At 42.0% G+C, this 27,114-nt stretch overlaps 1 protein-coding gene across 9 annotated transcripts in view; it reads right to left on the minus strand.

Annotated features, from left to right (window-relative positions):
* Positions 1-24,952: 24,952 nt before the first annotated feature.
* Positions 24,953-27,114, minus strand: part of RAP1GDS1 (Rap1 GTPase-GDP dissociation stimulator 1) — a 156,705-nt gene continuing 154,543 nt past the window's right edge. For 4 of the 9 annotated variants that reach the window (XM_032632209.1, XM_032632206.1, XM_032632204.1 and 1 more), the window contains one exon: positions 26,630-26,765. Coding sequence is in view for 4 of the 9 variants with exons in the window: in XM_032632211.1 (XP_032488102.1) it covers positions 26,638-26,765 (128 nt within the window). In the remaining 5 variants the exon portion in view is untranslated. Of the gene's footprint in view, positions 26,766-27,114 lie in introns of all 9 variants that reach the window. The other 5 variants (XM_032632211.1, XM_032632210.1, XM_032632207.1 and 2 more) reach the window with 2 other exon arrangements.

The raw sequence follows: 27,114 nt of genomic DNA on the forward strand, positions 1-27,114 counted from the left end.
CAAACTCATTCTACAAGGCTGCCATCACCCTGATACCAAAACCAGACAAAGATGTCACAAAAAAAGAAAACTACAGGTCAATATCACTGATTAACATAGATGCAAAATTCCTCAACAAAATACTAGGAAACAGAATCCAACAGCACATTAAAAGGATCATACACTATGATCAAGTGGGGTTTATCGCAGGAATGCAAGCATTCTTCAATATACGCAAATCAATCAATGTGATACACCATATTAACAAATTGAAGAATAAAAACCATATGATCATCTCAATAGATGCAGAAAAAAGCTTTTGACAAAACTCAACACCCATTTAAGATAAAAACTCTCCAGAAAGTAGGCATAGAGGGAACCTACCTCAACATAATAAAGGCCATATATGACAAACCCACAGCCAACATCATTCTCAATGGTGAAAAACTGAAAGCATTTCCTCTACAATCAGGAACAAGACAAGGATGCCCACTCTCACTACTATTATTCAATATAGTTTTGGAACTTTTAGGCACACCAATCAGAGAAGAAAAATAAAAGGAATCCAAATCAGAAAAGAAGTAAAACTGTCAATGTTTGCAGATGACATGATACTATACATAGAGAATCCTAAAGATGCTACCAGAAAACTACTAGAGCTAATCAATGAATTTGGTAGAGTAGCAGGCTACAAAATTAATGCACAGAAATCTCTTGCATTCCTATATACTAATGATGAAACATCTGAAAGAGAAATTAAGGAAACACTCCCATTTGCCATTGCAACAGAAAGAATAAAATACCTACGAATAAACCTACCAAAGGAGACAAAAGACCTGTATGTGAAAAACGATAACACACTGATGAATGAAATTAAAGATGATACAAACAGATGGAGAGGTATATTATGTTCTTGCATTGGAAGAACCAACATTGTGAAAATGACTGTACTATGCAAAGCAATCTACAGATTCAGTGCAATCCCTATCAAACTACCAATGGCATTTTTCACAGGACTAGAGCAAAAAATTTCACAATTTGTATGGAAACACAAAAGACCTCAAATAGCCAAAGCAATCTTGGGAAAGGAAAACAGAGATGGAGGAATCAGGCTCCCTGGCTTCAGACTATAAAACAAAGCTACAGTAATCAAGAGAGTATGGTGCTGGCAGAAAAACAGAAATATAGATCAATGGAACAGGATAGAAAGCCCAGATATAAACCCACGCACATATGGTCACCTTATCTTTGATAAAGGAGGTAAGAGTGTACAATGGGGAAAAGACAGTCTCTTCAATACGTGGTGCTCGGAAAACTGGACAGCTACATGTAAAAGAATGAAATTAGAACACTTCCTAATACCACACACAGAAATAAACTCAAAATGGATTAAAGACCTAAATGTAAGGCCAGGCACTATTGAACTCTTAGAGGAAAACATAGGCAGAACACTCTATGACATAAATCACAGCGAGATCCTTTTTGAGCCTCCTCCTGGAGTAATGAAAATAAAAACAAAAATAAACAGATGATACCTAATGAAACTTAAAAGCTTTTGCACAGCAAAGGAAACCATAAACAAGACGAAAAGATAACCCTCAGAATTGGAAAAAATATTTGCAAATGAAGCAACCGACAAAGGATTAATCTCCAAAATATACAAGCAGCTCATGTAGCTCAATATCAAAAAAACGAACAACCCAATCCAAAAATGGGCAGAAGACCTAAATAGACATTTCTCCAAAGAAGATATACAGATTGCCAACAAACACATGAAAAGATACTCAACATCACTAATCATTAGAGAAATTCCAATCAAAACTACAATGAGGTACCAACTCACACCATTCAGAATGGCCATCATCAAAAAATCTACCAACAATAAATGCTGGAGATGGTGTGGAGAAAAGGGAACCCTCTCGCACCATCGGTGTGATTGTAAATTAATACATCCAGTATGGAGGTTCCTTAGAAAACTAAAAATAGAACTACGATATGACCCAGCAATCCCACTACTGGGCATATACCCTGACAAAACCATAATTCAAAAAGAGTCATGTACCACAGTGTTCACTGCAGCACAATTTACAGTAGCTAGGACATGGAAGCAACCTAAATGTCCATCAACAGATGAATGGATAAAGAAGATGTGGCACATATATACAATTGAATATTACTCAACGATGAAAAGAAACGAAACTAAGTTATTTGTAGTGAGGTGGATGGACCTAGAGTCTGTCATACGGAGTGAAGGAAGTCAGAAAGAGAAAAACAAATACTGTATGCTAACACATATATATGGAATCTAAAAAAAGAAAAAAAAAAAGGTTATGAAGAACCTAGCGGCAGGACAGGAATAAAGATGCAGATGTAGAGAATGGACTTGAGGACACGAGGAGGGGGAAGGGTAAGCTGGGATGAAGTGAGAGAGTAGCAGTGACATATATACACTACCAAATGTAAAATAGATAGCTAGTGGGAAGCAGCTGCATAGCACAGGGAGATCAGCTCAGTGCTTTGTGACCACCTAGAGGGGTGGGATAGGGAGGGTGGGAGGGAGACATGAGGGAGGGGTTATGGGGATATATGTATGCATATAGCTGATTCACTTTGTTATACAGCAGAAACTAACACAACACTGTAAAGCAATTATACTGCAATAAAGATGTTAAAAAAAATAACGGCACTGAACAAATAAAATATATAAAACTTAAAAAAAAAATGGTCACAGTGCAGTATGTATTTCTTTGAAGTAAACCATCTTAAATGCAACTTGTGTGAGTGATTAAAGTCTTACAAATAAAACAGCTAATTTCCATGACTCTGCTTTCTTTAGTCTTGTTAGTTTGTGACCGAATCAGCCCACTACTTCACCAACCCCTGCTGCAAGCCAGCTACCAGAGGTGAATGCATCATCCATCCCTTGACATAACAGGTAACATTCACTGAAAGTTTACTGTGTTCCCGGCACTGTGCTATAAGCACTCTGCATACATTTTTGAGGAAATGTAAACTGCAGGAGAGAAAAAACCCACACTCTTGGAAAATATAAACTTCGTCAAGAGCATGTCCTCCAAGGTGGTGCTGGCTGAGATGGGAGGATCACGGGTAATGGAAGAAGGCCTGGAGGAAGAAGAGAGGCCTGACCTGGGCCCTCAGGGAGAGCGGAGGAATGAGGAGGTGAGTGCCGCTGGGGAGATGGGGAGGCCCCAGAGCTTCCACAATGCAGGAGTGAGGAGAAGTGCAGGTAAGCCATGAGAAGTTCAGGTACAGAGAGTGCTGGAGTCGTGGCCAGCCTCTGGCCCATGCCAAGCACTCAAAAACTTACTGAATGATGAGTTGAGATAATTGAGGTGATGGGTGTGAGTGAAGAGGTGACTGATGCAAAGTAGAATTTAGGGTGAAGCTGGTCAGTGTCTGCAGGTGCAAACCCCCTGCCATCTGGGAATATTCAAAAAAACCATTCCAAAAAGTCTGCCAGAATTGTCTATCAAAGCATTCTGCGGAAGGCAGTGCCAGTTGCAACACCCCAGGCCTTCTAAAGAAGTCACCATAACTTTACAGGCCACAGGAAATGCTGTGTTTTATCCTTGTTCTGGAATCCACTTTTTTCCTCCAACCAGTTCCAGTGTGCCTCTGAAATTTCTATGAGCTGGGGGCTGGCATGGAGCTCACCATGTTGCAGCAGGGGACATTGCCCTGAAGCAGGTAGAGGTTGGAGGTGACCAGGTCCTTGCGTTTGACAGTGGTTCTCAGCTCTAGATGCCCGTGAGAATCACCCGGGAGCATCACACAAACAAACCACTGCGCAGCCCTTCCCCACCCCCCACCCCCTTTTAAAGCTTCCAGGTAATTCTAATGTGCCACCAGAGTTTCTCAAACTTCAATATATATAAATCACCTGGGTCTTAATTCACCTGGGTCATATTTCACTTTAAATTATCTGGGTCTGATTTAGCCAGTCTTAAGCGGAGCTAGAGAGTCTGAGGCTCCAGCAGGCTCCCAGGTGACACTGATGTCATCTGCAGAGCACAGTTTGAGAGGCAAGGACAATCTACAAGTAGGCCTTATTTAGAACCGTGCAAAATTAATACCTTATTGACATTTCTGGGTGATATCTTTCCTAAAACTACTAAGCTGAAATTTTCAGGTCTGGGTAAGAAAATACAGGGTGATTATAAATAGGCAGTGGGTATATGTTTGTTAGATACATTTTATTTTGATTACAAAAGAAAAATGTGCTTAATGCAGAAAACACAGGAAAACAGAAAAAGAAATAACGTGAATTTCCACCATCTAGAGGCCTATGCTGGTATACATCATCTAGAGGTATGTTCGTGTGTGTCTTTCCATTACTTTTTTGATTGTTTTAAATTGTATAATACTGTTTATAATGTTCTCTAGTCTGCTCTTTTTTTTTTCTTTTTCAAAACAGAACGTGTTCAATGTCAGTGAATATTCTACACAATAAAAATTTGTGGTCATATAGTATTCTATTGTATAGATCAGGGGTCCTCAAAATATGGAAATGTGGACAAGGGAATTTTGGGGCTTCCCAAGACCCTCTCAGATAGTCCATAAGCTCAAAATTATTTCATAATGTTATAAGACATTATTTACCTTTTTTGATACCATTCTTTCTGAGTGTACAGTGGTGTTTTTCAGAGACTACACGATGATGTGATATCATCACTCTGACAGCTAATGGAATGTGTGTGTATTGAACATTTCTGTGTTTAAGTATTTCTCCCTTTTAATTTCTGATATAGGAAATACTCATACAAATAACCCACATACACAAAAGTTGTTTAGGGGCTTCAGTCATTGTTCAAAGTGTAAAGGGGTCCTGAGACCAAAAAGTTTGGGAACTCCTGGTGTAGATAAACTATAATTTAATTAACCAACCCATCACTATTAGAAATTTAGACTCTTCCCCATTAAATAACTTATTTTTGAATTTTGTTATTTTTTATACAGCAGGTTCTTATTAGTTATCTATTTTACAAATATTAGTGTATATATGTCAATCCCAATCTCCCAATTCATCCCACCACCAGCCACCCACCTGCTTTCCCCCTTGGTGTCCATACGTTTGTTCTCTACATCTGTGTCTCTATTTCTGCCTTTCAAACCGTTCATCTGTACCATTTTTCTAGATTCCACATATATGTGTTAATATACAATATCTGTGTTTCTCTTTCTGACTTCACTCTGTATGACAGTCTCTAGGTCCATCCACGTCTCTACAAATGATCCAATTTCGTTCCTTTTTATAGCTGAGTAATATTCCATTGTATATATGTACCACATCTTCTTTATCCATTCGTCTGTCGATGGGTATCTAGGTTGCTTTGGTGACCTGGCTATTGTAAATAGTGCTGCGATGAACATTGGGGTGCATGTGTCCTTTTGAACTATGGTTTTCTCTGGGTATATCCCCAGTAGTGGGATTGCTGGATCGTATGGTAATTCTATTTTTAGTTTTTTAAGGAACCTCCATACTGTTCTCCATAGTGGCTGTATCAAGTTACATTCCCATCAACAGTGCAAGAGGGTTCCCTTTTCTCCACACCCTCTCCAGCATTTGTTGTTTGTAGATTTTCTGATGATGCCCATTCTAACTGGTGTGAGGTGATACCTCACTGTAGTTTTGGTTTGCATTTCTCTAATAATTAGTGATGTTGAGCAGCTTTTCATGTGCTTCTTGGCCATCTGTATGTCTTCTTTGGAGAAATGTCTATTTAGGTCTTCTGCCCATTTTTAGACTGGGTTGTTTGTGTTTTTAACATTGAGCTGCATATATTTTTTGGAGATTAATCCTTTGCCCATTGATTTGCTTGCAAATATTTTCTCCCATTCTGAGGGTTGTCTTTTCGTATTGTTTATAGTTTCCTTTGCTGTGCAAAAGCTTTTAAGTTTCATTAGGTCCCATTGGTTTATTTTTGTTTTTATTTCCATTACTTTAGGAAGTGGGTCAAAAAAGATCTTGCTGTGCTTTATGTTAAAGAGTGTTCTTCCTATGTTTTCCTCTAAGAGTTTTATAGTGTCTGGTCTTACATTTAGGTCTTTAATCCATTTTGAGTTTATTTTTGTGTATGCTGTTAGGAAGTGTTCTAATTTCATATTTTTACATGTAGCTGTCCAGTTTTCCCACAACTACTTATTGAAGAGACTGTCTTTTCTCCATTTTATATTCTTGCCTTCTTTGTCATAGATTAGTTGACCATAGGTGTGTGGGTTTATCTCTGGGCTTTCTATCCTGTTCCATTGATCTATGTTTCTGTTTTTGTGCCAGTACTATACTGTCTTGATTACTGTAGCTTTGCAGTATTGTCTGAAGTCAGGGAGTCTCATTTCTCCAGCTCAGTTTTTTCCCTCAAGATGGCTTTGGCTATTTGGGGTCTTTTGTGTCTCGCTACAGATTTTAAGAATTTTTGTTCTAGTTCTGTAAAAAATGTCATTGGTATTTTGATAGGGATTGCATTGAATCTGTAGATTGCTTTGGGCAGTATAATCATTTTCACAGTATTGATTCTTCCAATCCAAGAACATGGTATATCTCTCCATCTGTGTGATCTTTGATTTCTTTCATCAGTGTCTTATAGTTTTCTGCATACAGGTTCTTACCTCCTCAGATAGGGTTATTCCTAGGTATTTTATTCTTTTTGTTGCAACGGTGAATGGGATCGTTTCCTTAATTTCTCTTTCTGATCTTTGGTTTTTTGTGTACAGGAATGCAAGAGATTTCTTTGCATTAATTTTGTATCCTGCAAATTTACCAAATTCATTGATTAGCTCTAGTAGTTTTCTGGTAGCATCTTTAGGATTCTCTACATATAGTATCATGTCATCTGCAAACAGTGACAGTTTTACTTCTTCTTTTCCAACTTCTATTCCTTTTTTTTTTCTTCTCTGATTGGCGTGGCTAGGACTTCCAAAACTATGTTGAATAATAGTGGCAAGAGTGGGCATACTTGTCTTGTTCCTGATTGTAGAGGAAATGCTTTGTTTTTCAGCATTGAGAATGATGTTTGCTGTGGGTTTGTCATATATGGCCTTTATTATGTTGAGGTAGGTTCTCTCTATGCCCACTTTCTGGAGAGTTTTTATCATAAATGGGTGTTGGATTTTGTCAAAAGTTTTTCTACATCTATTGAGATTATCATATGGTTTTTATTCTTCAATTTGTTAATATGGTGTATCACATTGATTGATTTGTGTATATTGAGGGATCCTTGCATCCCTGGGATAAATCCTGCTTTATCATGGTGTATGATCCTTTTAATGTGTTGTTGGATTCTGTTTGCTAGTATTTTTTTGAGAATTTTTGCATCTATATTCATCAGTGATATTGGTCAGTAATTTTCTTTTTTTGTAGTTTCTTTGGTTGTGGTATCAGGGTGATAGTGCCCTTGTAGAATGAGTGTGGGTGTGTTCCTTCCTCTGCAATTTTTTGGAAGAGTTTGAGAAGGATGGGTGTTAGCTCTTCTCTAAATATTTGATAGAATTCACCTGTGAAGACTTGTGGTCCTGGACTTTTGTTTGTTGGAAGATTTTTTTTTATATAAATTTATTTATTTGATTTTTAATTTTTGTCTGTATTGGTTTTTCGTTGCTGTGAGTGGGCTCTCTCTAGTTGTGGTGAGTGGGGGCTACTCTTCATTGTGGTGTGCAGGCTTCTTATTGTCGTGGCTTCTCTTGTTGTAGAGCATGGGCTCTAGGCACGAGGGTTTCAGTAGTTGTGTCTCATCGGCTCTAGATGGCAGACTCAGTAGTTGTCACACACGGGCTAAGTTGCTCCGTGGCATGTGGGATCTTCCCGGACCAGGGGTCAAACCCGTGTCCCCTGCATTGGCAGGCGGATACTTAACCACTGCACCACTAGGGAAGCCCTGTTGGAAGATTTTCAATCCCAGTTTCAATTTCATTCCTTGTGATTGGTCTGTTCATATTTTCTACTTCTTCCTTGTTCAGTCTTGGAAGGTTATACCTTTCTAAGAATTTGTCCATTTCTTCCAGGTTGTCCATTTTATTGGCATAGAGTTGCTTGTAGTAGTCTTCTATGATGCTTTGTATTTCTGCAGTGTCCGTTGTAACTTCTCATTTTTCATTTCTAATTTTATTGATTTGAGTCCTCTCCCTCTTTTTCTTGATGAGTCTGGCTAAAGGTTTATCAATTTTGTTTATCATCTCAAAGAACCAGCTTTTAGTTTTATTGATTTTTGCTATTGTTTTCTTTGTTTCTATTTCATTTATTTCTGCTCTGATCTTCATGATGTCTTTCCTTCTACTAACTTTGGGTTTTGTTTGTTCATATTTCTTTAGTTCCTTTAGGCGTAAGCTTAGATTTTTTATTTGAGATTTTTCTTATTTCCTGAGGTAGGATTGTATTGCTATAAACTTCCCTCTTTGAACTGCTTTTGCTGCATCCCATAGGTTTTGGATCATCGTACTTTCATTGTCATTTGTCTCTACATATTTTTTGATTTCCTCTTTGATTTTTCAGTGATCTCTTGGTTACTGAGTAATGTATTGTTTAGCCTCCATGTGTTTGTGTCTTTTTATGTTCTTTTCCCTCTAATTTATTTCTAATCTCATAGTGTTGTGGTCAGAAAATTGATATAATTTCAATTTTCTTAAATTTACCAAGGCTTGATTTGTGACCCAAGGTGTGATCTATCCTGGAGAATGTTCCATGTGCACTTGAGAAAAAAGTGTAATCTGCTGTTTTCAGATGGACTGTCCTATAAATATGAATTAAATCTATCTGGTCTATTGTGTCATTTAAAGCTTGTGTTTCCTTATTAATTTTCTGCCTGGATGATCTGTCCATTGGTGTAAGGAGGTGTTAAGTCCCCCACTATTGTTGTGTTACTGTCGATTTCCTCTTTTATAGCTGTTAGCATTTGCCTTATGTATTGAGGTGCTCCTATGTTGGGTGCGTATATATTTATAATTGTTATATCTTCTTCTTGGATTTGTCCCTTGATCATTATGTAGTGTCCTTCCTTGTTTCTTGTAACATTCTTTATTTTAAAGTCCATTTGGTCCGATATGAGCATTGCTACTCTAGCTTTCTTTTGATTTCCATTTGCGTGGAATATCTTTTTCCATCCCCTCACTTTCAGTCTTTATGTGTCCTTAGGTCTGAAGTGGGTCTCTTGTAGACAGCATATATATGGGTCCTGTTTTTGTATCCATTCATCAAGCCTTTGTCTTTTGGTTGGAGCATTTAATCCATTCACGTTTAAGGTAATTATCGATATGTATGTTCCTATTACCATTTTCTTAATTGTTTTGGTTTTGTTTTTGTAGGTCCTTTTCTTCTCTTGTGTTTCCCACTTCGAGAAGTTCCTTTAGCATTTGTTGTAGAGCTGGTTTGGTGATGCTGAATTCTCTTAGCTTTTGCTTGTCTGTAAAGCTTTTGATTTCTCCATTGAATCTGAATGAGATCCTTGCCAGGTTGAGTCATCTTGGTTGTAGGTTCTTCCCTTTCATCACTTTAGGTATATCATGTCACTCCCTTCTGGCTTGTAGAGTTTCTGCTGAGAAATCAGCTGTTAACCTTATGGGAGTTCCCTTGTATGTTATTTGTCATCTTTCCCTTGTTGCTTTTAATAATTTTTCTTTGTGTTTAATTTTTTTCAATTTGATCACTATGTGTCTCGGTGTGTTTCTCCTAGGGTATCCTGCCTGGGACTCTGTGCTTCCTGGACCTGGGTGGCTGTTTCCTTTCCCATGTTAGGGAAGTTTTCAACTATAATCTCTTCAAATATTTTCTCAGCTCCTTTCTTTCTCTCTTCTCCTTCTGGGACCCCTATAATGCAAATGTTGGTGCATTTAAAGTAGTCCCAGAGGTCTGTTAGGCTGTCTTCATTTCTTTTCATTCTTTTTTCTTTATTCTCTTCTGTGGCAGTGAATTCCACCATTCTGTTTTACAGGTCACTTATCTGTTCTTCTGCCTCAGTTCTTCTGCTATTGATTCCTACTAGTGTATTTTTCATTTCAGTTATTGTATTGTTCATTTCTGTTTGTTTGTTCTTTAGTGCTTCTAGGTGTTTGTTCTGTAATTCTTCTAGGTCTTTTTTAAACATTTCTTGCATCTTCTTGATCTTTGCCTCCATTCTTTTCCTGAGGTCCTGGATCATCTTCACTGTCATTATTCTGAATTCTTTTTCTGGAAGGTTGCCTATCTCCACTTCATTTATTTGTTTTTCTGGGGTTTTATCTTGTTCCTTCATCTGGTACATAGCCCTCTGCCTTTTCATCTTGTCTGTCTTTCTGTGAATGTGGTTTTCGTTCCACAGGCTGCAGGATTGTAGTTCTTCTTGCTTCTGCTGTCTGCCCTCTGGTGGATGAGGCTATCTAAGAGGCCTGTGCAAGCTTACTGATAGGAGGGACTGGTGGTGGGTAGAGCTAGGTGTTTTTCTGGTAGGCAGAGCTAAGTAAAACTCTAATCTGCTTGTCTGCTGATGGGTGGGGCTGAGTTCCTTACCTGTTGATTGTTTGGCCTGGGTGACCCAGCAGTGGAGCCCACAGACACTTTGGTGGGGCTAATGGGGTCACAGCAAGGAGTACTTCCCAGAACTTCTGCTGCCAGTGTCTTTGTCCCCGCTGTGAGCCACAGTCATCCCCTGCTTCTGCAGGAGACCCTCCAACGCTAACAGGTAGGTCTGGTTCAGTCTCCTATGGGGTCACTGCTCCTTCCCCTGGGTCCTGATGTGCACACTACTTTGTGTGTGCCCTCCAAGAGTGGAGTCTGTGTTTCCCCCAGACCTGTCAAAGTCCTGCAGTCAAATCCTGCTAGCCTTCAAAGTCTGATTCTCTGGGAATTCTCCCTCCCATTGCCAGACCCCCAGGTCGGTAAGCCTGATGCAGGGCTCAGGACCTTCATTTCTGTGGTATAATTGTTCTCCCGTCTGTGAGTTACCCACCCAGCAGTTATGGGATTTGATTTTATTATGATTGCGCCCCTCCTACCATCTCACTGTGGCTGTGGCTTCTCCTTTGTCTTTAGATGTGGGGGTATCTTTTTTGCTGAGTTCCAGTGTCTTCCTTTTGATGATTGTTCAGCAGTTAGTTGTGATTCCGGTGCTCTCTCAAGAGGGAGTGAGTGCACATCCTTTTACTCCACCATCTTGAACCAGTCTCCACAGTGAACTTTCTTATATATTTCTTATACTTTGCACATTGATAGAGCCCTAATAGTGGAATGACTGGATCAAAGGATTAAAAACGTCTCATTTGTGGCACTAAAAGAATACCTTACCATAGACATTTAAATTTTAAAGTGAAAATTGTTTAAGTCAAGATTTGCACCCAAATCAAAAGAGGAAAGATTAATGTCTCCAGATTAGCATTTTTGTTTACCTAACAAAAATAGAACTCCAGTTACACCACAAACCCAGACCTGTTGCAATGGAGGTATTTAATTACCATTGTGGTGTCTGGAGTGCAGAGCTGCATGCTCTACCCCTGTCTTTTGCTTGGAGTGTGAGAACTTAAATGAGAAAACGGCTCTCAAGATTCTGTCAGGCCATTTTAGGAAAGATCATCTCAGGACTCTGGCTTCATGTTCTAATTTAATTTCTACTGATGCTAATTGGTAATGAGGACTCTTAGCACACTTTTTTTTTAACAAGAAAAAAAGCAAACAAATTTAATTTTTTTGCATGTACATGGGAGTCTTCAAAAGGAAAATGAAGACCAGAAGTCACTAGGACCAAAAGCTTAAATACCTTGTTACACAGCGAACAATAAATTGTGGGGATGTGACAAGACAGAGGGGCTGGTGCTATGAGCAGTATCTTGTGGGACAGTCACTAGCAACTAAATATGGGAAACGAATGGAAGGTCATTTTAGTAGGTGTGTTTGTACAGGTCCATTTCGGCATTGCCTCCCAGTCTCTGGTGATATGAATGTTCTTCCTGGTACAGGGAGGGCACCTTTCTCAGGGGAAATTTCATGTCCTGCTTTTAGGTAGAAAGGGGGAGTCCCAGAGCCCTCCCTGTGTCTGCTGTTTCTCAAGCTTAGTGCACATTTTTTGAGCCTCACGTATATCAAACATTCTACTAAGTTCTAGAGCGAGAGAGGGAAGAGCGGGACGTACTAAAACCAGAACGAAGAGTAAGGCAGGGCTTACTCCTTTCACTGCAGTGCGGAGCAAAGGCTGGAAGAGATTTGATTCCTTTATTGACTCTGTCATGGAAAGACCTGGAGTCAAGCTGGACATGGGGACAAATGCCTTAATGATTCGGTCTCTGGGGAGACCCTAGGAGGCTGGTCAGTTGCTAAGCCTGAAGAGTATCGTACAATCTGTACTCAGTGAAAAAGCTCCTCAGGTTGCTTTAGCGAAGGAAACCCATGCGTGGCGAAGTAAGAAAGTCACAGACAGTGTGTGTGCTGGTTGGACTCAGAGCTTAGCCACTGGTTATAGTGTGGGTGTGACCTTAAACACGTGACTTTCTCCTGTCCTCAGAGCCTCCCTCATGAGATGGAGATAGTCATGCCTATACCACAGGAATGTTGCAAAGATGAGAAGTATCGAACTGCCCTTCTTCCCCAAACCCCATTCATGCTTCAGATCTCACCTAAATCAGCTTTCTCAGGGAGCTCCGTTAGCCCCCTCCTCTCCACACCAAGATGTGCGCCTGCAGCATCGTCTCTGGAAGAACTTACTTGATTGGCATCTCTTTTCCGTGGAATCAGGAACCTCTATGTCTCTAGCACCCAGACCAGGCTACTGCTTTGAGCAAGCCAAAGGGGATGAGCATACCTTTGTTTCTGTGTAGAGAGTATGTGCTCACCTAACAGATGGACTTTTATTCTGAAAAAGAAAACGATTTCTATTTTCCTGTAATATGGCTTTTTCAAAGAGGAACTGACCCTGGCATCTGTCAGCCAACCCTGGATGGGCTCAGGCCTGTGCACTGAGTACAGCAAGTGCCTAATCCTCCCAGGGCACCTCCATCTCCCCCGCCCACCAATCCTGTTTAAGCATCAAACAGGAAAGGCAAAGGTGGGTGAGGATTAAGCCTTGGAAGACATTATTTCGCTAATGAATTCTGAGTTTTTTCCAGGCTTGCAGGATTTCTGAACTCAACATTTTTTGAAAGAGCTATGTTGCCAGGAGGTGGGAATCACAGTTAAGCTGAGAAAAACTCGTGCAGGATTGCCAGACTGAATTGAGACCCTCATGAATCTCATGCTTTTAGGTTCAACCAGTATAACAGTGTATGTGCTGGAGGACTTCCCTGGTGGCTCAGGGGTTAAGAATCCTCCTGCCAGTGCACAGGACACAGGTTCGGTCCCTGGTCCAGGAAGGTCCCACATGCCATGGAGCAACTAAGCCCGTGAGCCACAACTACTAAGCCTGCGCTCTAGAGCCTGTGAGCCACAACTACTGAGCCCGTAAGCCACAACTACTGAAGCTCGCATGCCTAGAACCCATGCAACGCAACAAGAGAAGCCACCGCAATGAGAAGCCCGCGCACCACAATGAAGAGTAGCCCCCACTCGCCGCAACTAGACAAAGCCCGCGCACAGCGACGAAGACCCAATGCAGCCAAAAATAAGTAATTTTTTTTTAAAAAAAGGGTGTATGTGCTGGAGTAGGTGGCTACCCTTCATGTCCTGCAGGGCAAAGGGAGACCAAGCTTTCCAAGACAAGCGGAAGTCATGAGTCAGCCATGACTGTAAGGCTGTCAGACTCACTTGGACACATGGAAAGCTTACGAGGAAGGCTCTGTGCCCCTCAGGAATGCAGCAACTCCCTTTGCCTTCTCTAGATGCTCAGGGCCCCAGACTATCAGCAAGAGGCTCCTGACGCCTGGGCCTTCCATCAGGGTGATGGAGGACAGGCTGCTGTGGTGGATGGTTGTTTCCGGGCTGTGCCCAGTAAGACTAAGCAAGCGTGAGGGTATCCAGGTGATTTCTGCAGAGGATGTGTCAGGCAGCACAGATCCCAGGTAGTTCAGGGTACCATTCTGGGAGAGATCTACCATAGACCACATCTGGAGTTGAACAGCTCAGGAAGCTGGCTTGCTCTAAGTGCAGCAGTTTACTTGGCAAGTGGTAATGGATCCCTGGGTCAGAAACGAGGGGCCTCAAAAAGGATGGAAGTAGAATAGTAATCCTGGGTTACTGATGCAGTAAATGGCCATCTGCTTGCCCAAATAGGATGATGACCCTTTTGTTGGCTAGGTCAGCCTCTCTCTGAGGACTTTAAGGAAAGTTTGCTTGCCCTTCATTCTAATAGAACAATGCTTTTCCATTCTGGCTGCAGATCGGAAATCACCTTTGGAGCTTTAAGAAATTCAGATGCCCAGGCTCCAGCTCCAAAGATTTGATTCTGTAAGTTTTGGGTAAATCACCCCTTTTTCTTTTCTTAGAGGGGTCTGTTGGTGTCTCTTGGGGACTCCGATGTGACACAATGCCATGTGAATCAGGAAGCGCTGAAGGGAGCGCTGTGGGCTGAGGGGCTCCCTCTGTGTGTGGAGCAGCACGTGCAGTGAAGGCTCAGCTGGAATGAGGAAGTGCCCCCTGGATATCTCCTCAAGATCCCTAAGCACCTCAGCCCAGCTCACGTTCCTTTACGGGAGGCTGCTCCTCCTTTGTTCCTGCTCTCAGTTCACGTCCCCACTGCCCTGTCTCCCAGCGCAGACATTTGGGAATCATCTTTTTTGTGTGTGTGTGGTACGAGGGCCTTTCACTGTTGTGGCCTCTCCCGTTGCGGAGCACAGGCCCCGGACGCGCAGGCTCAGCGGCCATGGCTCATCTTCCCGGACCGGGGCACGAACCCATGTCCCCTGCGTCGGCAGGCGGACTCCCAACCACCGCGCCACCAGGGAGGCCCTGGGAATCATCTTTGATTCCAATCTCCACGACACACACATATCTCAGACCTTCGCCGTCTCTCTAGTCCTAGTTCAAGTACCAAGAACTGTGAAGGCTCAGAGGCTTTACCCTTCTCGCAGGCTAACTGCTTAGCTTGTCTCGGTTTCACCAACGCTCACAGGAGGCGTGAGACTTCTGGGTCAGAGACAAAGGACGGCCTTGCAGATGGTGTGAGCTTCATGTTTGTGATAGTTCCTGAGCCCCTAGTCCCTCAGAGGACAGTGACCCAGGTGGCTACTGCACACACAGTGTCTGTGCTGCAAGGTGCACTGAGCTCAGGAATCCCCCAACTTTTTTTTTTTTTTTTTTTTTCTGTGCCTCCCGGCTTGCGGGATCTTAGTTCCCTGACCAGGGATCGAACCCGGTCCCCAGCAGTGAAAGCCTGGAGTCCTAACCACTGGACCGCCAGGGAATTCCCAGGTATCCCCCAACTTTCTAAGGAGTCTGCAAACAATCCCGACCAAACTTTGCCCCGAGGGAGGTGTTATCTTTATTATCTCACACAGTACAAAAATATGCCCCTGCCCTCAGAAGGAGACCCTATCTCTATCTTACAAGGCTGTTACATAAACATCCTCAAAGAGATAGTTTGAGATGAAAGCTCTTCACAGAAGTATAGAAACATGAGATACCCATGGAGAATTGTCTCCCAACACTAGGAACTCATCACAATTACCTATGAATCTCTGCTATTGGTCTCTTTTCCACTAGCAATAGTTCTGGTTCTAGATCAAAACATAAAGCAAATATGCCGATCATCTGTTTAAACTTTGGTTTTCCACTACATAATAACAAGTTAAAATGTCTAAGGCCCCATCCCATCTGGTCTGCTCTGCTCTGCTCTGCTCTATTTTTCCTTCCTTATCTCTTCTACTTCTACTCTGCTTTCACAAGTAGCTTCTGCTCCAGGATGCTTGGAGCTGAGTCGTCTCTCTACAGAACCCCTATGACTCTGTTTATACGTCAGTTAATATCCTTCCTTGTTTACTTTATTATGGTAGTCAGATAAATAGGTTTCTCATCTTCTCCCCCAGTGGAACCTATCTATCTCCTTGTTCTAGCCATAGTCCAACATGGTGCCTGATGTACCCAGTATGTGGTCAGTAGATCTTTGTGTAGTGAGGAAGGCTGCTAGGTCAGCAAGTCAGGCTGTTTGGGGTTTTTCTGAACTTTGAGGGTTAAAGCTGGTAGCCCCAGTTGTTTCAGTCCTCCGGGCTTTGTTTTCCTGAGTTCTGTGGCCATAACCTATAAGCATAAAAAGTTGTTCTAGGGCTTCCCTGGTGGCGCAGTGGTTGAGAGTCCGCCTGCCGATGCAGGGGACACGGGTTCGTGCCCCGGTCTGGGAGGATCCCGCATGCCGCGGAGCGGCTGGGCCCGTGAGCCATGGCCGCTGAGCCTGCGCGTCCGGAGCCTGTCCTCCGCAACGGGAGAGGCCACAACAGTGAGAGGCCCGCGTAACGCATAAAAAAAAAAAAAAAAAAAAAAAAAAAGTTGTTCTAGGGAGGTCTCGATGCTTTAGTGACTAGCCATGTGAATCAAGATTTCATTCCGATCCCAATAACAGAATACCTTGCTCTAGGGGTTTAAACAGGTAGGTGTGTGTCTCCTGCATTATCTAAGGTTCCTCAGGGCTGATCCTTTGGTTCATTGTGGGATCCACGTTCCTTCCACCTTTCTGCTCCGCTGTGCTTAATGTGGAGGCTTTCATTCTCATGTTCGTACTTCCTGGCTGCAAGAGGGCTCCTGCACTTCTGGGGCCCATATCAACATCTGAGGTAGGGAAAAGGAAGGAAATGAAAAGGCGAAGGGCCAAAGGCCTTCTAGCAGGTCTCTGCCTTTTTGTTTACTAAGGGATGCCCTTCCCATGAACTTCTAGAGTGGTAACACCAACTTGGAAAGCCAGGGAATTGGAGTATTTTAAGCTTGGTACATTGTCCTCCTGAACAAAATTGGGGTTCCGTAAATAGGGCAGAAGGGGTAGCTGGATATTGGGTAAATAACTCGCAATATCTGTCCCAAAGACAGATGTCCCTTTTCTTTTTTGTCTTTGTATTGTTCTTTTTAAAAATTTTTATTTCATTGAAGTACAGATTGATTTACAATGTTGTGTTACTTTCAGGTGTACAGCAAAATGATTCAGTTATACATATACGTAATACTTTGCATCTGCTAATCTGTAGTTTCTTTATTTATTGGTCCTACCAACGTGAGCTTTTGCCCAGGCCCACTGTTCCTGTGTCCGATGGCTTTGTGGACATTCATGTCCTGAGTCCTGAATGATTTTTCCTTCCTCTTTCCCTTTCATGCTCTGCCTTGTCTTCTCAGAAACTGAAGGCATTTTTGTTTGTTTGTTTGTGTCTCTTATTGATATTATATTCCTCTTCAACCATGGCAGGGAGGTGGGGAGTTCCGGCATTTTTTGGTCCTGGGTTGGTCACCTCTAGAGAAAACAAGGTTTGACAACCATTCCTGTGCTATAGCCACACTTCAGCTCCTGGTCTGTGCATTCCCTGGTGGGCTGAAGCGTGGAGACTTACCTGGGCCTCCGCACGCTGGGGGATATGAGGAACATACTCTCCTTTGGTGCGTTATGTCAATGAAACATTTAGGAGCAGGCTGTTTCTCTTCAGGGGTGTTTCGGCTGAGAGTGGATTGAAACTTTTAATTGTATGAGCCTTTTTAAATGAGGAGACTCATATCTGAAGGGTTGGCTACAAAGAGGAAATTGTGGTTGATCAGGTTATCCCGGGAGTTTGGCAGGTGTTAGAATTCTCTGCTTCTCAAAGAGCAGAGTGTAATCGCTTGGGTTAGCAGGGTTGCGTATTCCATAAGAGCTCCTGAATCATGGGATAAAGGGGGTGGGGAGGATATTTTTGGCCTCAGGAGAAGGGCTGCATTCCTGATCCAGCCAAGAAAGGATGTCCTAAATTCCTACAGTCCCCTCAGGGTGCTGCCAGCCGTGTGAGGGGACAGGAAGGTCAGCCCCAGCCCACTTCTATCAGCAGGATGGCGTGGGTATGGGCGTGGGTACGGCTTACAGCTGTTTGGGTTTCCAAGATTCCTGACACTTGACAGTGAGACTGCAGCTGTCACTGGCCTTCAGAATGTCGAGTCTTTTCTCTGAGGGGATAAAAACAATCCAAGTTTGCACAGGTCATAAAAATGCCCTGGGGTCAAGTATTTGGACCTCTGTTTGACAAGGCCCCTCCCATGGCGCTGCTTCTGTTCCCCTAAAAATCCCCACCCCTTCTGCTCTGGGAGCAGACAGACTACACGTGAGGTCTCCACAGGGTCAAGCCACGCAGGCTTCCGGGGGCTCTGGAGTTGAGGGGAACAGGGCGGGGTGGGCCGGGTGGGGCCTCTTAACAGGCTGGAGACGCATGCCCTGCCCAAAGGCACAGGGTCACGGCCACACACCGCCCTCCTGGGATGCAGAATGCCTGGTTGCCAGCTCTCCCCCTTTTAAAAGTCCAATAACTGGATTTTTATGCAGAATCATCCAAAATTTCAGTGTTTACAGCTGTTTGTTTTCTTCTTTCTTTTTCAAAATACCATGTGGAACAAACGCAGATGTATGAAGGCCCCCAGTCTGCCGTGGTCTCTAGAGGAAGAAATGGGTTAGCCAGGTCACAGATGCCTCAGGAGTGTTAAATGAGGACTCTTGTGGAAGAAGAGGCCCCGCACCCCTCTCTCCTCTCTCCATGTGAGTGGTGCCTGGAGTGTGTTTATCACTTGGAATCAATCAGAATGGCAGTTCACAGGCCTGGCAGCAGGTGCAGAAGTGTTGGGAGAGGTGGATGACAGTGCTAAGAGGCAATTAGACTCCAGTTAGCTAAACACCAGCTCCAGTGGGTACTTGGAGGTGTGCTCTGTGCCACCTCTTTTTAGAGGCCCTCTCTGATACATCTGGTAAGCGGCGCTGGTGAAGGGTGCGTGGGTGTGGCTGATCTAAGGCCCGGATGCCAGGAGGGAGGTGCGGCCACCCCACCCTTGTGACGCCACTACCCCTTGTGGTGGGTCCCCTTAGGAGACTAGCTTTGCAGGAGCAAAGAACTTTGCAGGAGCAGAGTGTCCAGGAGGTGACACGTACAAGTGGATCAGGAAGGGTACAAAGAGGCCGAATTGAGAAATTGATAAGGGCTCTTGAAGAAGAAAGGAATGGAGTTTTTAATTTAGGACTAGGGGCAGAAAGCAGAGGGGACTTACAGGTCAGATGTTTTTAGTTGAGCATCTGCAAATGCTCACGACTTAGCATTTGAGGTTTGTTTTTCAAAACCTGGAATATGTCTTTAATGTCCCGATGTGGGAAAACGGCTAAGTAAATTATGGTGCATCCATATAATTGGAGAATATGCAGCCATTAAAAATGAGGTTATGAAACAGTTCTTAGTAATGTGGAAAAATGCTTATTGTGTAAATGGAAAAAAAAGGAGGTAGCTACATGTGGCTTCACACTTCAACTATGTAAACTATGCACACACACAGGGCAACTGCTGTGGAGAGCACGCCAGAACATCCTTCCGAAACGGCATCAGAGGAAGCCTGCATTTTACAGAGTAAGGGACCACCCAACCAGGTTCTAAACGTCCAGATGTACAGGTAATCTCGCTTTGGTCAGTGCAGGGGAAGGCCCTGCGTCTCACAGTGACCCTGATAAGGGGAACAAGAGGGCAAGGGGTAGGAGACGGGGAAGCAGAGGATTTAACAGATCGTGTAGACCGTGCTATTATGAAGCTCAATGGTCACTTCGCTGTGTCACTTCCCCTAACTTCTACTGGGCACCAGGGGGTGCGGGGTGTGGGTGAAAAGAGTGGAATATGAGTCATTAATAACTCCTTCCATACTTACCTGCACGAAAAGGGAAGTCATTATAGGAGAGGCATGGTGGAGAGTGGGATACATTCTAGAACCATAAAAAACCGGAGGGTGAGGGTGAAGGAACTGTGTACGGATAGTTGGCACCAGTTGAAGTTAGGGACCATTTTGGGTTCCTGCAGAGGCGAGTCTAAAATCAAAGCCGCTCTGGTTAGTATTTCCTCCCCGTGGTTCACTCTGATCAGGGCAGCACTGAATCTTTTACTGTTGGGTTGCAATCTTAAGAGTATGATTCAACCTTTACCTCCTTCGTAAGTTCTAGGTAATCGCAGGTATTCATCTGATGTGCTTATGTTAGACACGGGGAAGAATGGAGCGCCGAGAAGCAGAGCAGACACCCCTTTAGAGCGCTCAAGGTCGAAGGCAGCTGACCTTCTCTGGTCCTGGTGGTGGGGTGATGGTGACCACACGAGAGAACTGTGAGATGTCCTCGAAGGAGCAGGCGTTTTTCATCTGAGGGCACGGACACCCTAAGGGCAGGGGTGTAGCCAGCTTCCCAGCAGGCTTAGCTCTGTTCTTTGTATGACAGTTCATTAAAAATGAACCGAAGAAACCACAAAAACACCATTTGGCTAGAAGGGAGGCCTATTTTAAAGTAGATATGGTTATAAAATTCAAAGTGAGAATTCGTATAGGAATTTATTTTTGACAGTAATCTGAGGGTATAGTGTGAGTTTCTTTCCTTCAGGATTCCTGGGAATCAATAAATGACAAAATAACTACTGCAATAGTAAGTGATATCTGTCAAGTATACTTGAAAATCAGATTTTTTAAAAACTTAAGTACAGTTGATGTACAATATAATGTTTCAAGGGTACAACATAGTGATTTGACATTGAAATACACTATGAAATAATCACGTCTAGTAACAAGTTATTACAATATTATTGACCATATTCCCTATGCTGTATATCACATCCCCGTGACTTTATAACCAGAAATCTGTACCTCTTAATCCCCTTCATCTATTTCATCCGGCTATACACCCCTCTCCCCTCTGGCAACCACCAGTTTGTTCTCTGTATCTGTGAGTCTGCTTCTGTTTTGTTTTTGTTGTTTTTAGATTCCAAGTATAAGTGAATCACATGGTGTTTGTCTTTCTGTCTTACTTCACTCAGCATAATATCCTCTAGATCCAGCCACGGTGTTGCACATGCTAAGAGTTCACTCTTTTTTTATGACTGAGTAATATTTCATTGTAAGTACAGTTGACCCTTAAACAACACAGGTTTCAACTGCACGGGTCCACTTATACGCGGATTTTTTTCAATAAAAACTACAGTACTACACAATCTGTGGTTGGTTGATTTCACAGATGCAGGACCATGGATACAGAAGGCCAACTATGGTACTTGAGCATCCATGGAGTTTTGGTATCTGAGGCACGTCCTGGAACCAGTCCCCAGTGGATATCAAGGTACGACTGCATACACCACTGTATATTCTTTATGCATTCATCTATTGATGGACACTTAGGTTCCTTCCATATCTTGAACATACGGGTGCATATATCTTTTCAAACTAGTGTTTTTGTGTTCTTTGGGTAAATACAGAGAAGGGGAGTTGCTGGATTGTATTGTAGTTCTATTTTTAATTTTTCAAGGAACACTAAATCCAGCCATAGATCTTCTAAAACTATGTATAAAGTTTATATACTGGAAATCTGGGTTAAAGCTTTAAAATTTTTTATCTTGAGATAACAGAAATCTAATAAAGATGTTTTGAATTATTTAATTAAAAAAAATCCCAAACTTGAAACTAAGAGGCTTCAAAGTATGACAGGATTAGGCTTTAAACTTCCTTGATGAAGATTAAAAAACCTAGCTAATTTTCTTAAAACCTAATCCTGAAACAAAATGCTCTCTATATGTGACCAACACCAACTAAACACTATAAAGTCCCACACACACTGAGTGTGGTTTTACCTTTGTATGGTTAAGCAGATTAATATAAGATTGCACACGTGCCTACCAGCAAAACCACAGATCTCTGAGTCATGGATAAATTCTAAGAATGTACTCTGAGGTTGGGGGTGAATATGAAAATGAAGTTTTTTTTTTTTTTTTTAGATTGTGGATGGTATTTGAATCAAGTCACTTCTCCCCTGAACCCCTGTGTCCATGACTTAACCATCCTACGTGCTCCATTTTTACTCCTTAAAAGCTGCATTCATAATGCTGGGGATCAGAGAAACCATTAAAACCACTTGGGAGAAGACATCACCCTGATCCTCCAGTTTGCTTAGGAAGTGGGAGGCTCTACATTTCTCTTTGGACAAATGTGACATCAGGCAGTAGAAAAGCCAGGGACTGAGGAAACGAATGTCAGGAGAACCCAGGCATCAGTTCCTACCTGGCTTAAGTTTGGTCTAATTATAATTGGTTCCAGTATATAAATGAATGGTTGCCATATTAAATGTCTACCTAGTGTTCTAAATAGCAGACAGACGCATATTGTCCATTTCTGAAATGATGACAGATTACAATCTCTGTGGCCATGGCTAAAAAGCTCAATTTGGTAAAAGGGTTGGTTTGTTTTTCTGGGAAGAAACAAAGTAAGGATAAGGAAATAATGAACTTCAAAAAGTCAGCTGAGAAGGAAAGAATAAATAAATTGAACTTAGGAGCATAAGTTCCATGCAAAGCTCACTTTTTCCTTCAAATACTGTAGCTTACCATTCACGGCATACAAGGAACTAATAACTTACCCCTGGAAACCTCCAACAAGGGACTCTGCCTGTCTAGTCAAGAAGCATAATGATAAATGGGTGGATTCTATTACAGGATTCAGAGCACAGTTACCATAAACCTTTGTGCAAAACACACAGCATTTATATATAAGAAAAAGATGAAAGACATATGAGAAGTATATATATTAAAAAGGTGTATTTTATACGTACTGATAAAAAGTTGGCAGCACTGAAAATGGGAAGGGGGGATTGTTTTGTTTCTATACTGAGGAAAAACTCAGTACTACAGCTTTATCTATATTGACTTAGTAATAATACTAATAAAAGCTAATATCACTGAGCTAGTACTGTTATTCCCACTTTACAGATGAAGAGGTCTGAGACAGGAAGAGGAAGTACTACAGTGGGAGCTACACTGAAAGGCCATCTTAGTTTCAGGGGGAAGGAGGTAAGAGGTTATACACTCTGTATGGAGGATAACTGGGTGCTCCTCAAACTATTAATAGACACTATTAATACATTATTAATACACTATTAATAGAGACAGAGTCTACTATCAAAAAAAATTCTCTGAAGTCAGACAAATATCTAAATCTCAATTTCTCTATCAATCTCTCTAGAACTAATTCTCCTATTTGGCTTTTGTTCTTTGAATTCCTTTAGCCAGGAATCCTGTAGGGGGAAGGTGGGGAATATAGTTTAGGCCGTAAGATGTCGCAGTTCCCTCCAGCTTTACCGTCAACCCCCGAAAGTTTGAATTGTCACAAAAACCCTGGGAAGGAGGAATTATTAAACTCAATGAGAAAACAGGCCCAGAGAGTTTAAGTAATTGGCAATGGTCACATAGGTAGTAAGTAATAGAACCAGGATGTGACTACGGAAGAGGCAGTATCCAGAGGCCTTACTCTTTCCACTTATCACACTTTTCAAATAGTTTCCACAACATTTTAGTAAGACAGACCTTTAAAACATATCTGTGACACCACATGACATATAATGATGTATCTTTGTATGTAAACTAAGAGATCACATCTGTGAAAAAAAAAACCCTCAATTTTCCTGGTTACAGCCATGAAGATTCACCCCAGATATCATTAAGTGCGCTTTTTTTTTTTTGCGGTACGCGGGCCTCTCACTGTTGTGGCCTCTCCCATTGCGCTGCACAGGCTCTGGACGCGCAGACTCAGCGGCCATGGCTCACGGGCCCAGCCGCTGCGCAGCATGTGGGATCGTCCCGGACCAGGGCACGAACCCACGTCTCCTGCATTGGCAGGCAGACTCTCAACCACTGTGCCACCAGGGAAGCCCCTCATTAAGTGCTTTTTAATAGACACTTGTATGATTCAAATGTATGGCTTCCTAGAGTTAAGAAGTGTCTTTTAAGCTTACTGATTCTAGTAACAGCTGGATACAAAGGATAATGCTTACCTGAGTGATAGACATCTTCACCCCTTATGTTCAACAGAATTAGATAATAAGCCTTCTAATGATACCAAGGAGTATTTCTTTTTGAAATCTTCACATGCAGGGGTTTCTCAGAACACTTCACCCTAATGCTTATATCTGAGAGCATTCCGTTCCACCCAAGAGGAAATTGTACTAGAACTGAAAAATTTTGTTCCACATCTCCACTGTTATCAGGTAGTATGCTCAAAGCATGTTTTATCGAGGAAGACACAAGATTATGGGCCAGTATTTAATCAATTTTGCTTTGAGCACAGTGAAGGTCCACTCTGGGTGGGTGGTTAGCAAGATTCCAAGGAGCCAATGGGACTGGGAGGGAGGAAAGGAGGACATTCCAGTGCATTTCACTCAGACATCTCCTTCCCTCTAAGTTTTGGCCTTTTTGTTTTTCATCTATGCTCTAGTCCTGGCACAAAGTGGTAATGAAAGTTTTGTTTTGTGGCTCCTCCCATCTTTCCCTTAGAATGCACTCAGTGAGTAGCAAACTAACGTAAAGGTGGTCTCTAAAACTAAGACCAGGTAGTGGGAGAGGGATGGTATTGTCTGTGGACTCCCACCCACTGCCATGGCACAGCAGCACATCACCGAGTTTGGTGGAGCCCTGTTATCGTAAGGACACAGCCTCTGGTCTGGTCACGCCGGAGAACAGCTGGTGATTTGAATTGCATTTTGTTGCCCCGAAGATGAGAGTTCCTAGCATATCGGCAAACTGATTGCTGGCAGCTGTGGCCCAGACAGTATTTTTTTTTTTTTTTTTTTTTTCTCAAGTCCGTGCTTTTTGGACGCTTCTGTTCTGAGGTTTTCTATATAATGCTTTTCAATACAGACAGATCTTACTATCAAAAAAGGAAAATTCTCTGAAGTCAGACAAATACCTATATCTCAATTTCTCTATCAATCTATCTATCTAGAAATAGTTCAGGCACTCTGGAAGTTTCATGGAAGTAGGGATTCATTCAACAAATACTTACTGAGCACCAACAATGAGCAGGCACTGTTCTAGGAGCTGGAAATAGAAATAAAATATACAAATAAACCAAATGATGTCATTACAGTTTATATACTGTTTATTTAGTTATTAATATGGACAGCCTATTATGCAACATTACAGATGTCTTTCAAAATCTAAAATAAAATAGAGTCCACTATCCAGCCCAGGAGAAGACAATGAACCAGATCGCTCTTACAGTAAATGTAGCAAAAGCGCTCACAATAATCGTCCTTTGCTTGGACATCAGAGGGAACAGTCAGTCAAAAAGTTCTTTACCTCCACTGGGGTTTTAACTTTCTCGAATTACAGCTATTGCAGAGTCAAAAGTCCAACTTCGATCACCCCATAGAGATGCGCAGCATCAATTTTGGAGAGCAAGGAGCCCACCTTACCTTTCAGCCAGTATTTGTCACACACGGGCATTCGGAGAAGGCAGGTATGTCACAGGATGTTCATGTGTTTCAAAGCTCTAAGACCCGTTTGGTGTGGTGGTAGCAGTGAAGAGTGTACTACATTCTGCCAAGGGGGCTTCTGACCTCTTCAGTCTTGGCACTTGGCACTGTCACTTTCCGAAAGGCTTTAAGATCCACTGCAGTTCTCTGTGGAAGGTGGAGGTGGGAAACTCTAACAGCTACTGGGATGAGGCCATGTGCAGAATGAACTGGACTGGCTACTATGGCTTTTATGACCTTCCTTTCTTTAGTCTAGACAAACACTTCTTAATCTGTTTTCATATGCCCTGCTAGTTCTCATATAAAATTTAAAAGGGTTAAAAGACCAAGGAAACTTCTTGCTTTCAAGCTGAATGGTGAAAAACAGAAAAAAAAAAAAAATCCATTTTCTAAAGAGCTGTACTCAACTTTCTCAGTTGAAAACAAATGCCAAGGGACTTTTAAAGACATGTGTTGAACAACGTTGATTAACTGACAGAAGAAATTCTGAGGTGAAACTGTACATATATCAGAATCTAAAATACAGGCAAAAAACAAGATGTACTAGTGTACTATTCTTCAACCCCTTAGTTTCATGCTGAAAACTACAAATGTTTTCAGCATCAGGCTACTGATGACGGCCAGTTAAATATGACATAGAAAACCTTAGAAAGTCTTGCCAAGTTTGTGGCAGTTTCAAGAGTCTACAAAGGAAGAAGAAACCAGAGGGTAAAGAGCAAGAGCACTGGACTTTATTTAACTCTAGGTACCATGGGTTTGACATTAGTAGGTAAGACTAATGAATAAGCAGCCATACAGGTTTTTTGGTCACTGTGCTTTCCAAGCACCAAGAAATGGAGCTATTTTTACTATTCAATTCCATCTTTCATAAGCTAGTCAGATCCTGCTGCATTCTCATTTGTTTCTAATTAATTTACCAGTACATTATTATGTAGTCTACCAAGGACAAGGAGCAAGTCATTGTGTAGTACCAAGTTTACGTCATCATCATAGGACTACAACATGCACATTCTACTTAATGTAGCTCAAGCAACAGGAATACAAGGAAACAGTTATGCGGTGGAGACTTGTTTTGGACAAATTCATGTTCACACTAACTAACTAACTAACTAACTATGGGTTTAGAAATCTTATCGGGAAGGTACCTACAGCAGTTCTTCAATTGGCATTGGAACATTACACGCATGCACAAGTGATATGGAAGAGAATGAAGCAGAAGAGGCAGCTGGATGGAGGACAAAGGGGAAATGAGGGGTGTAGTTCTCAGCTACCCCTCAGGGAGGGGTAGTTCTCAGCTTTCCACAGCAAGTCTCTGCTCTGTGAGAGAAGCCTGTTGAGCAACACTTTTGTTCTCGTGACTGCGAAGTTTGGATACAATATCTAGAAAGGCCAAATCCTGTACTTCCTTGTGGAGAGATTCTGGAAGACAAAAACAAGGCAACAGATATGCTTCTATTAGGTTGTTCTAATCTTTCTTACTATACACTCGACCTAAAACATATACCCAAAATGCTCATTTAAATGATACCGAGTTATAAAACTAGGAACAATTCTGGAAAAAGACACAGCAGTAGCCCAGAAATGTCTTTTTTAGGGATGTTAGGATAAAAAAATCAGAGACCCTTTATAAAAATAAATCAGATGTCAAGTTCTATAGTCAAAGGTTGATTAAAGTAATGAGTTATAATTAAAACACAGCTCATTGTATGATCTCAAGGTTCAGTTATACACTCCTAACTTAACCCTATCATCAGTTCAAATATGAAGT

The sequence above is a fragment of the Phocoena sinus genome, chromosome 5, assembly GCF_008692025.1.
Source record: "Phocoena sinus isolate mPhoSin1 chromosome 5, mPhoSin1.pri, whole genome shotgun sequence".
Taxonomy (NCBI): domain Eukaryota; kingdom Metazoa; phylum Chordata; class Mammalia; order Artiodactyla; family Phocoenidae; genus Phocoena; species Phocoena sinus.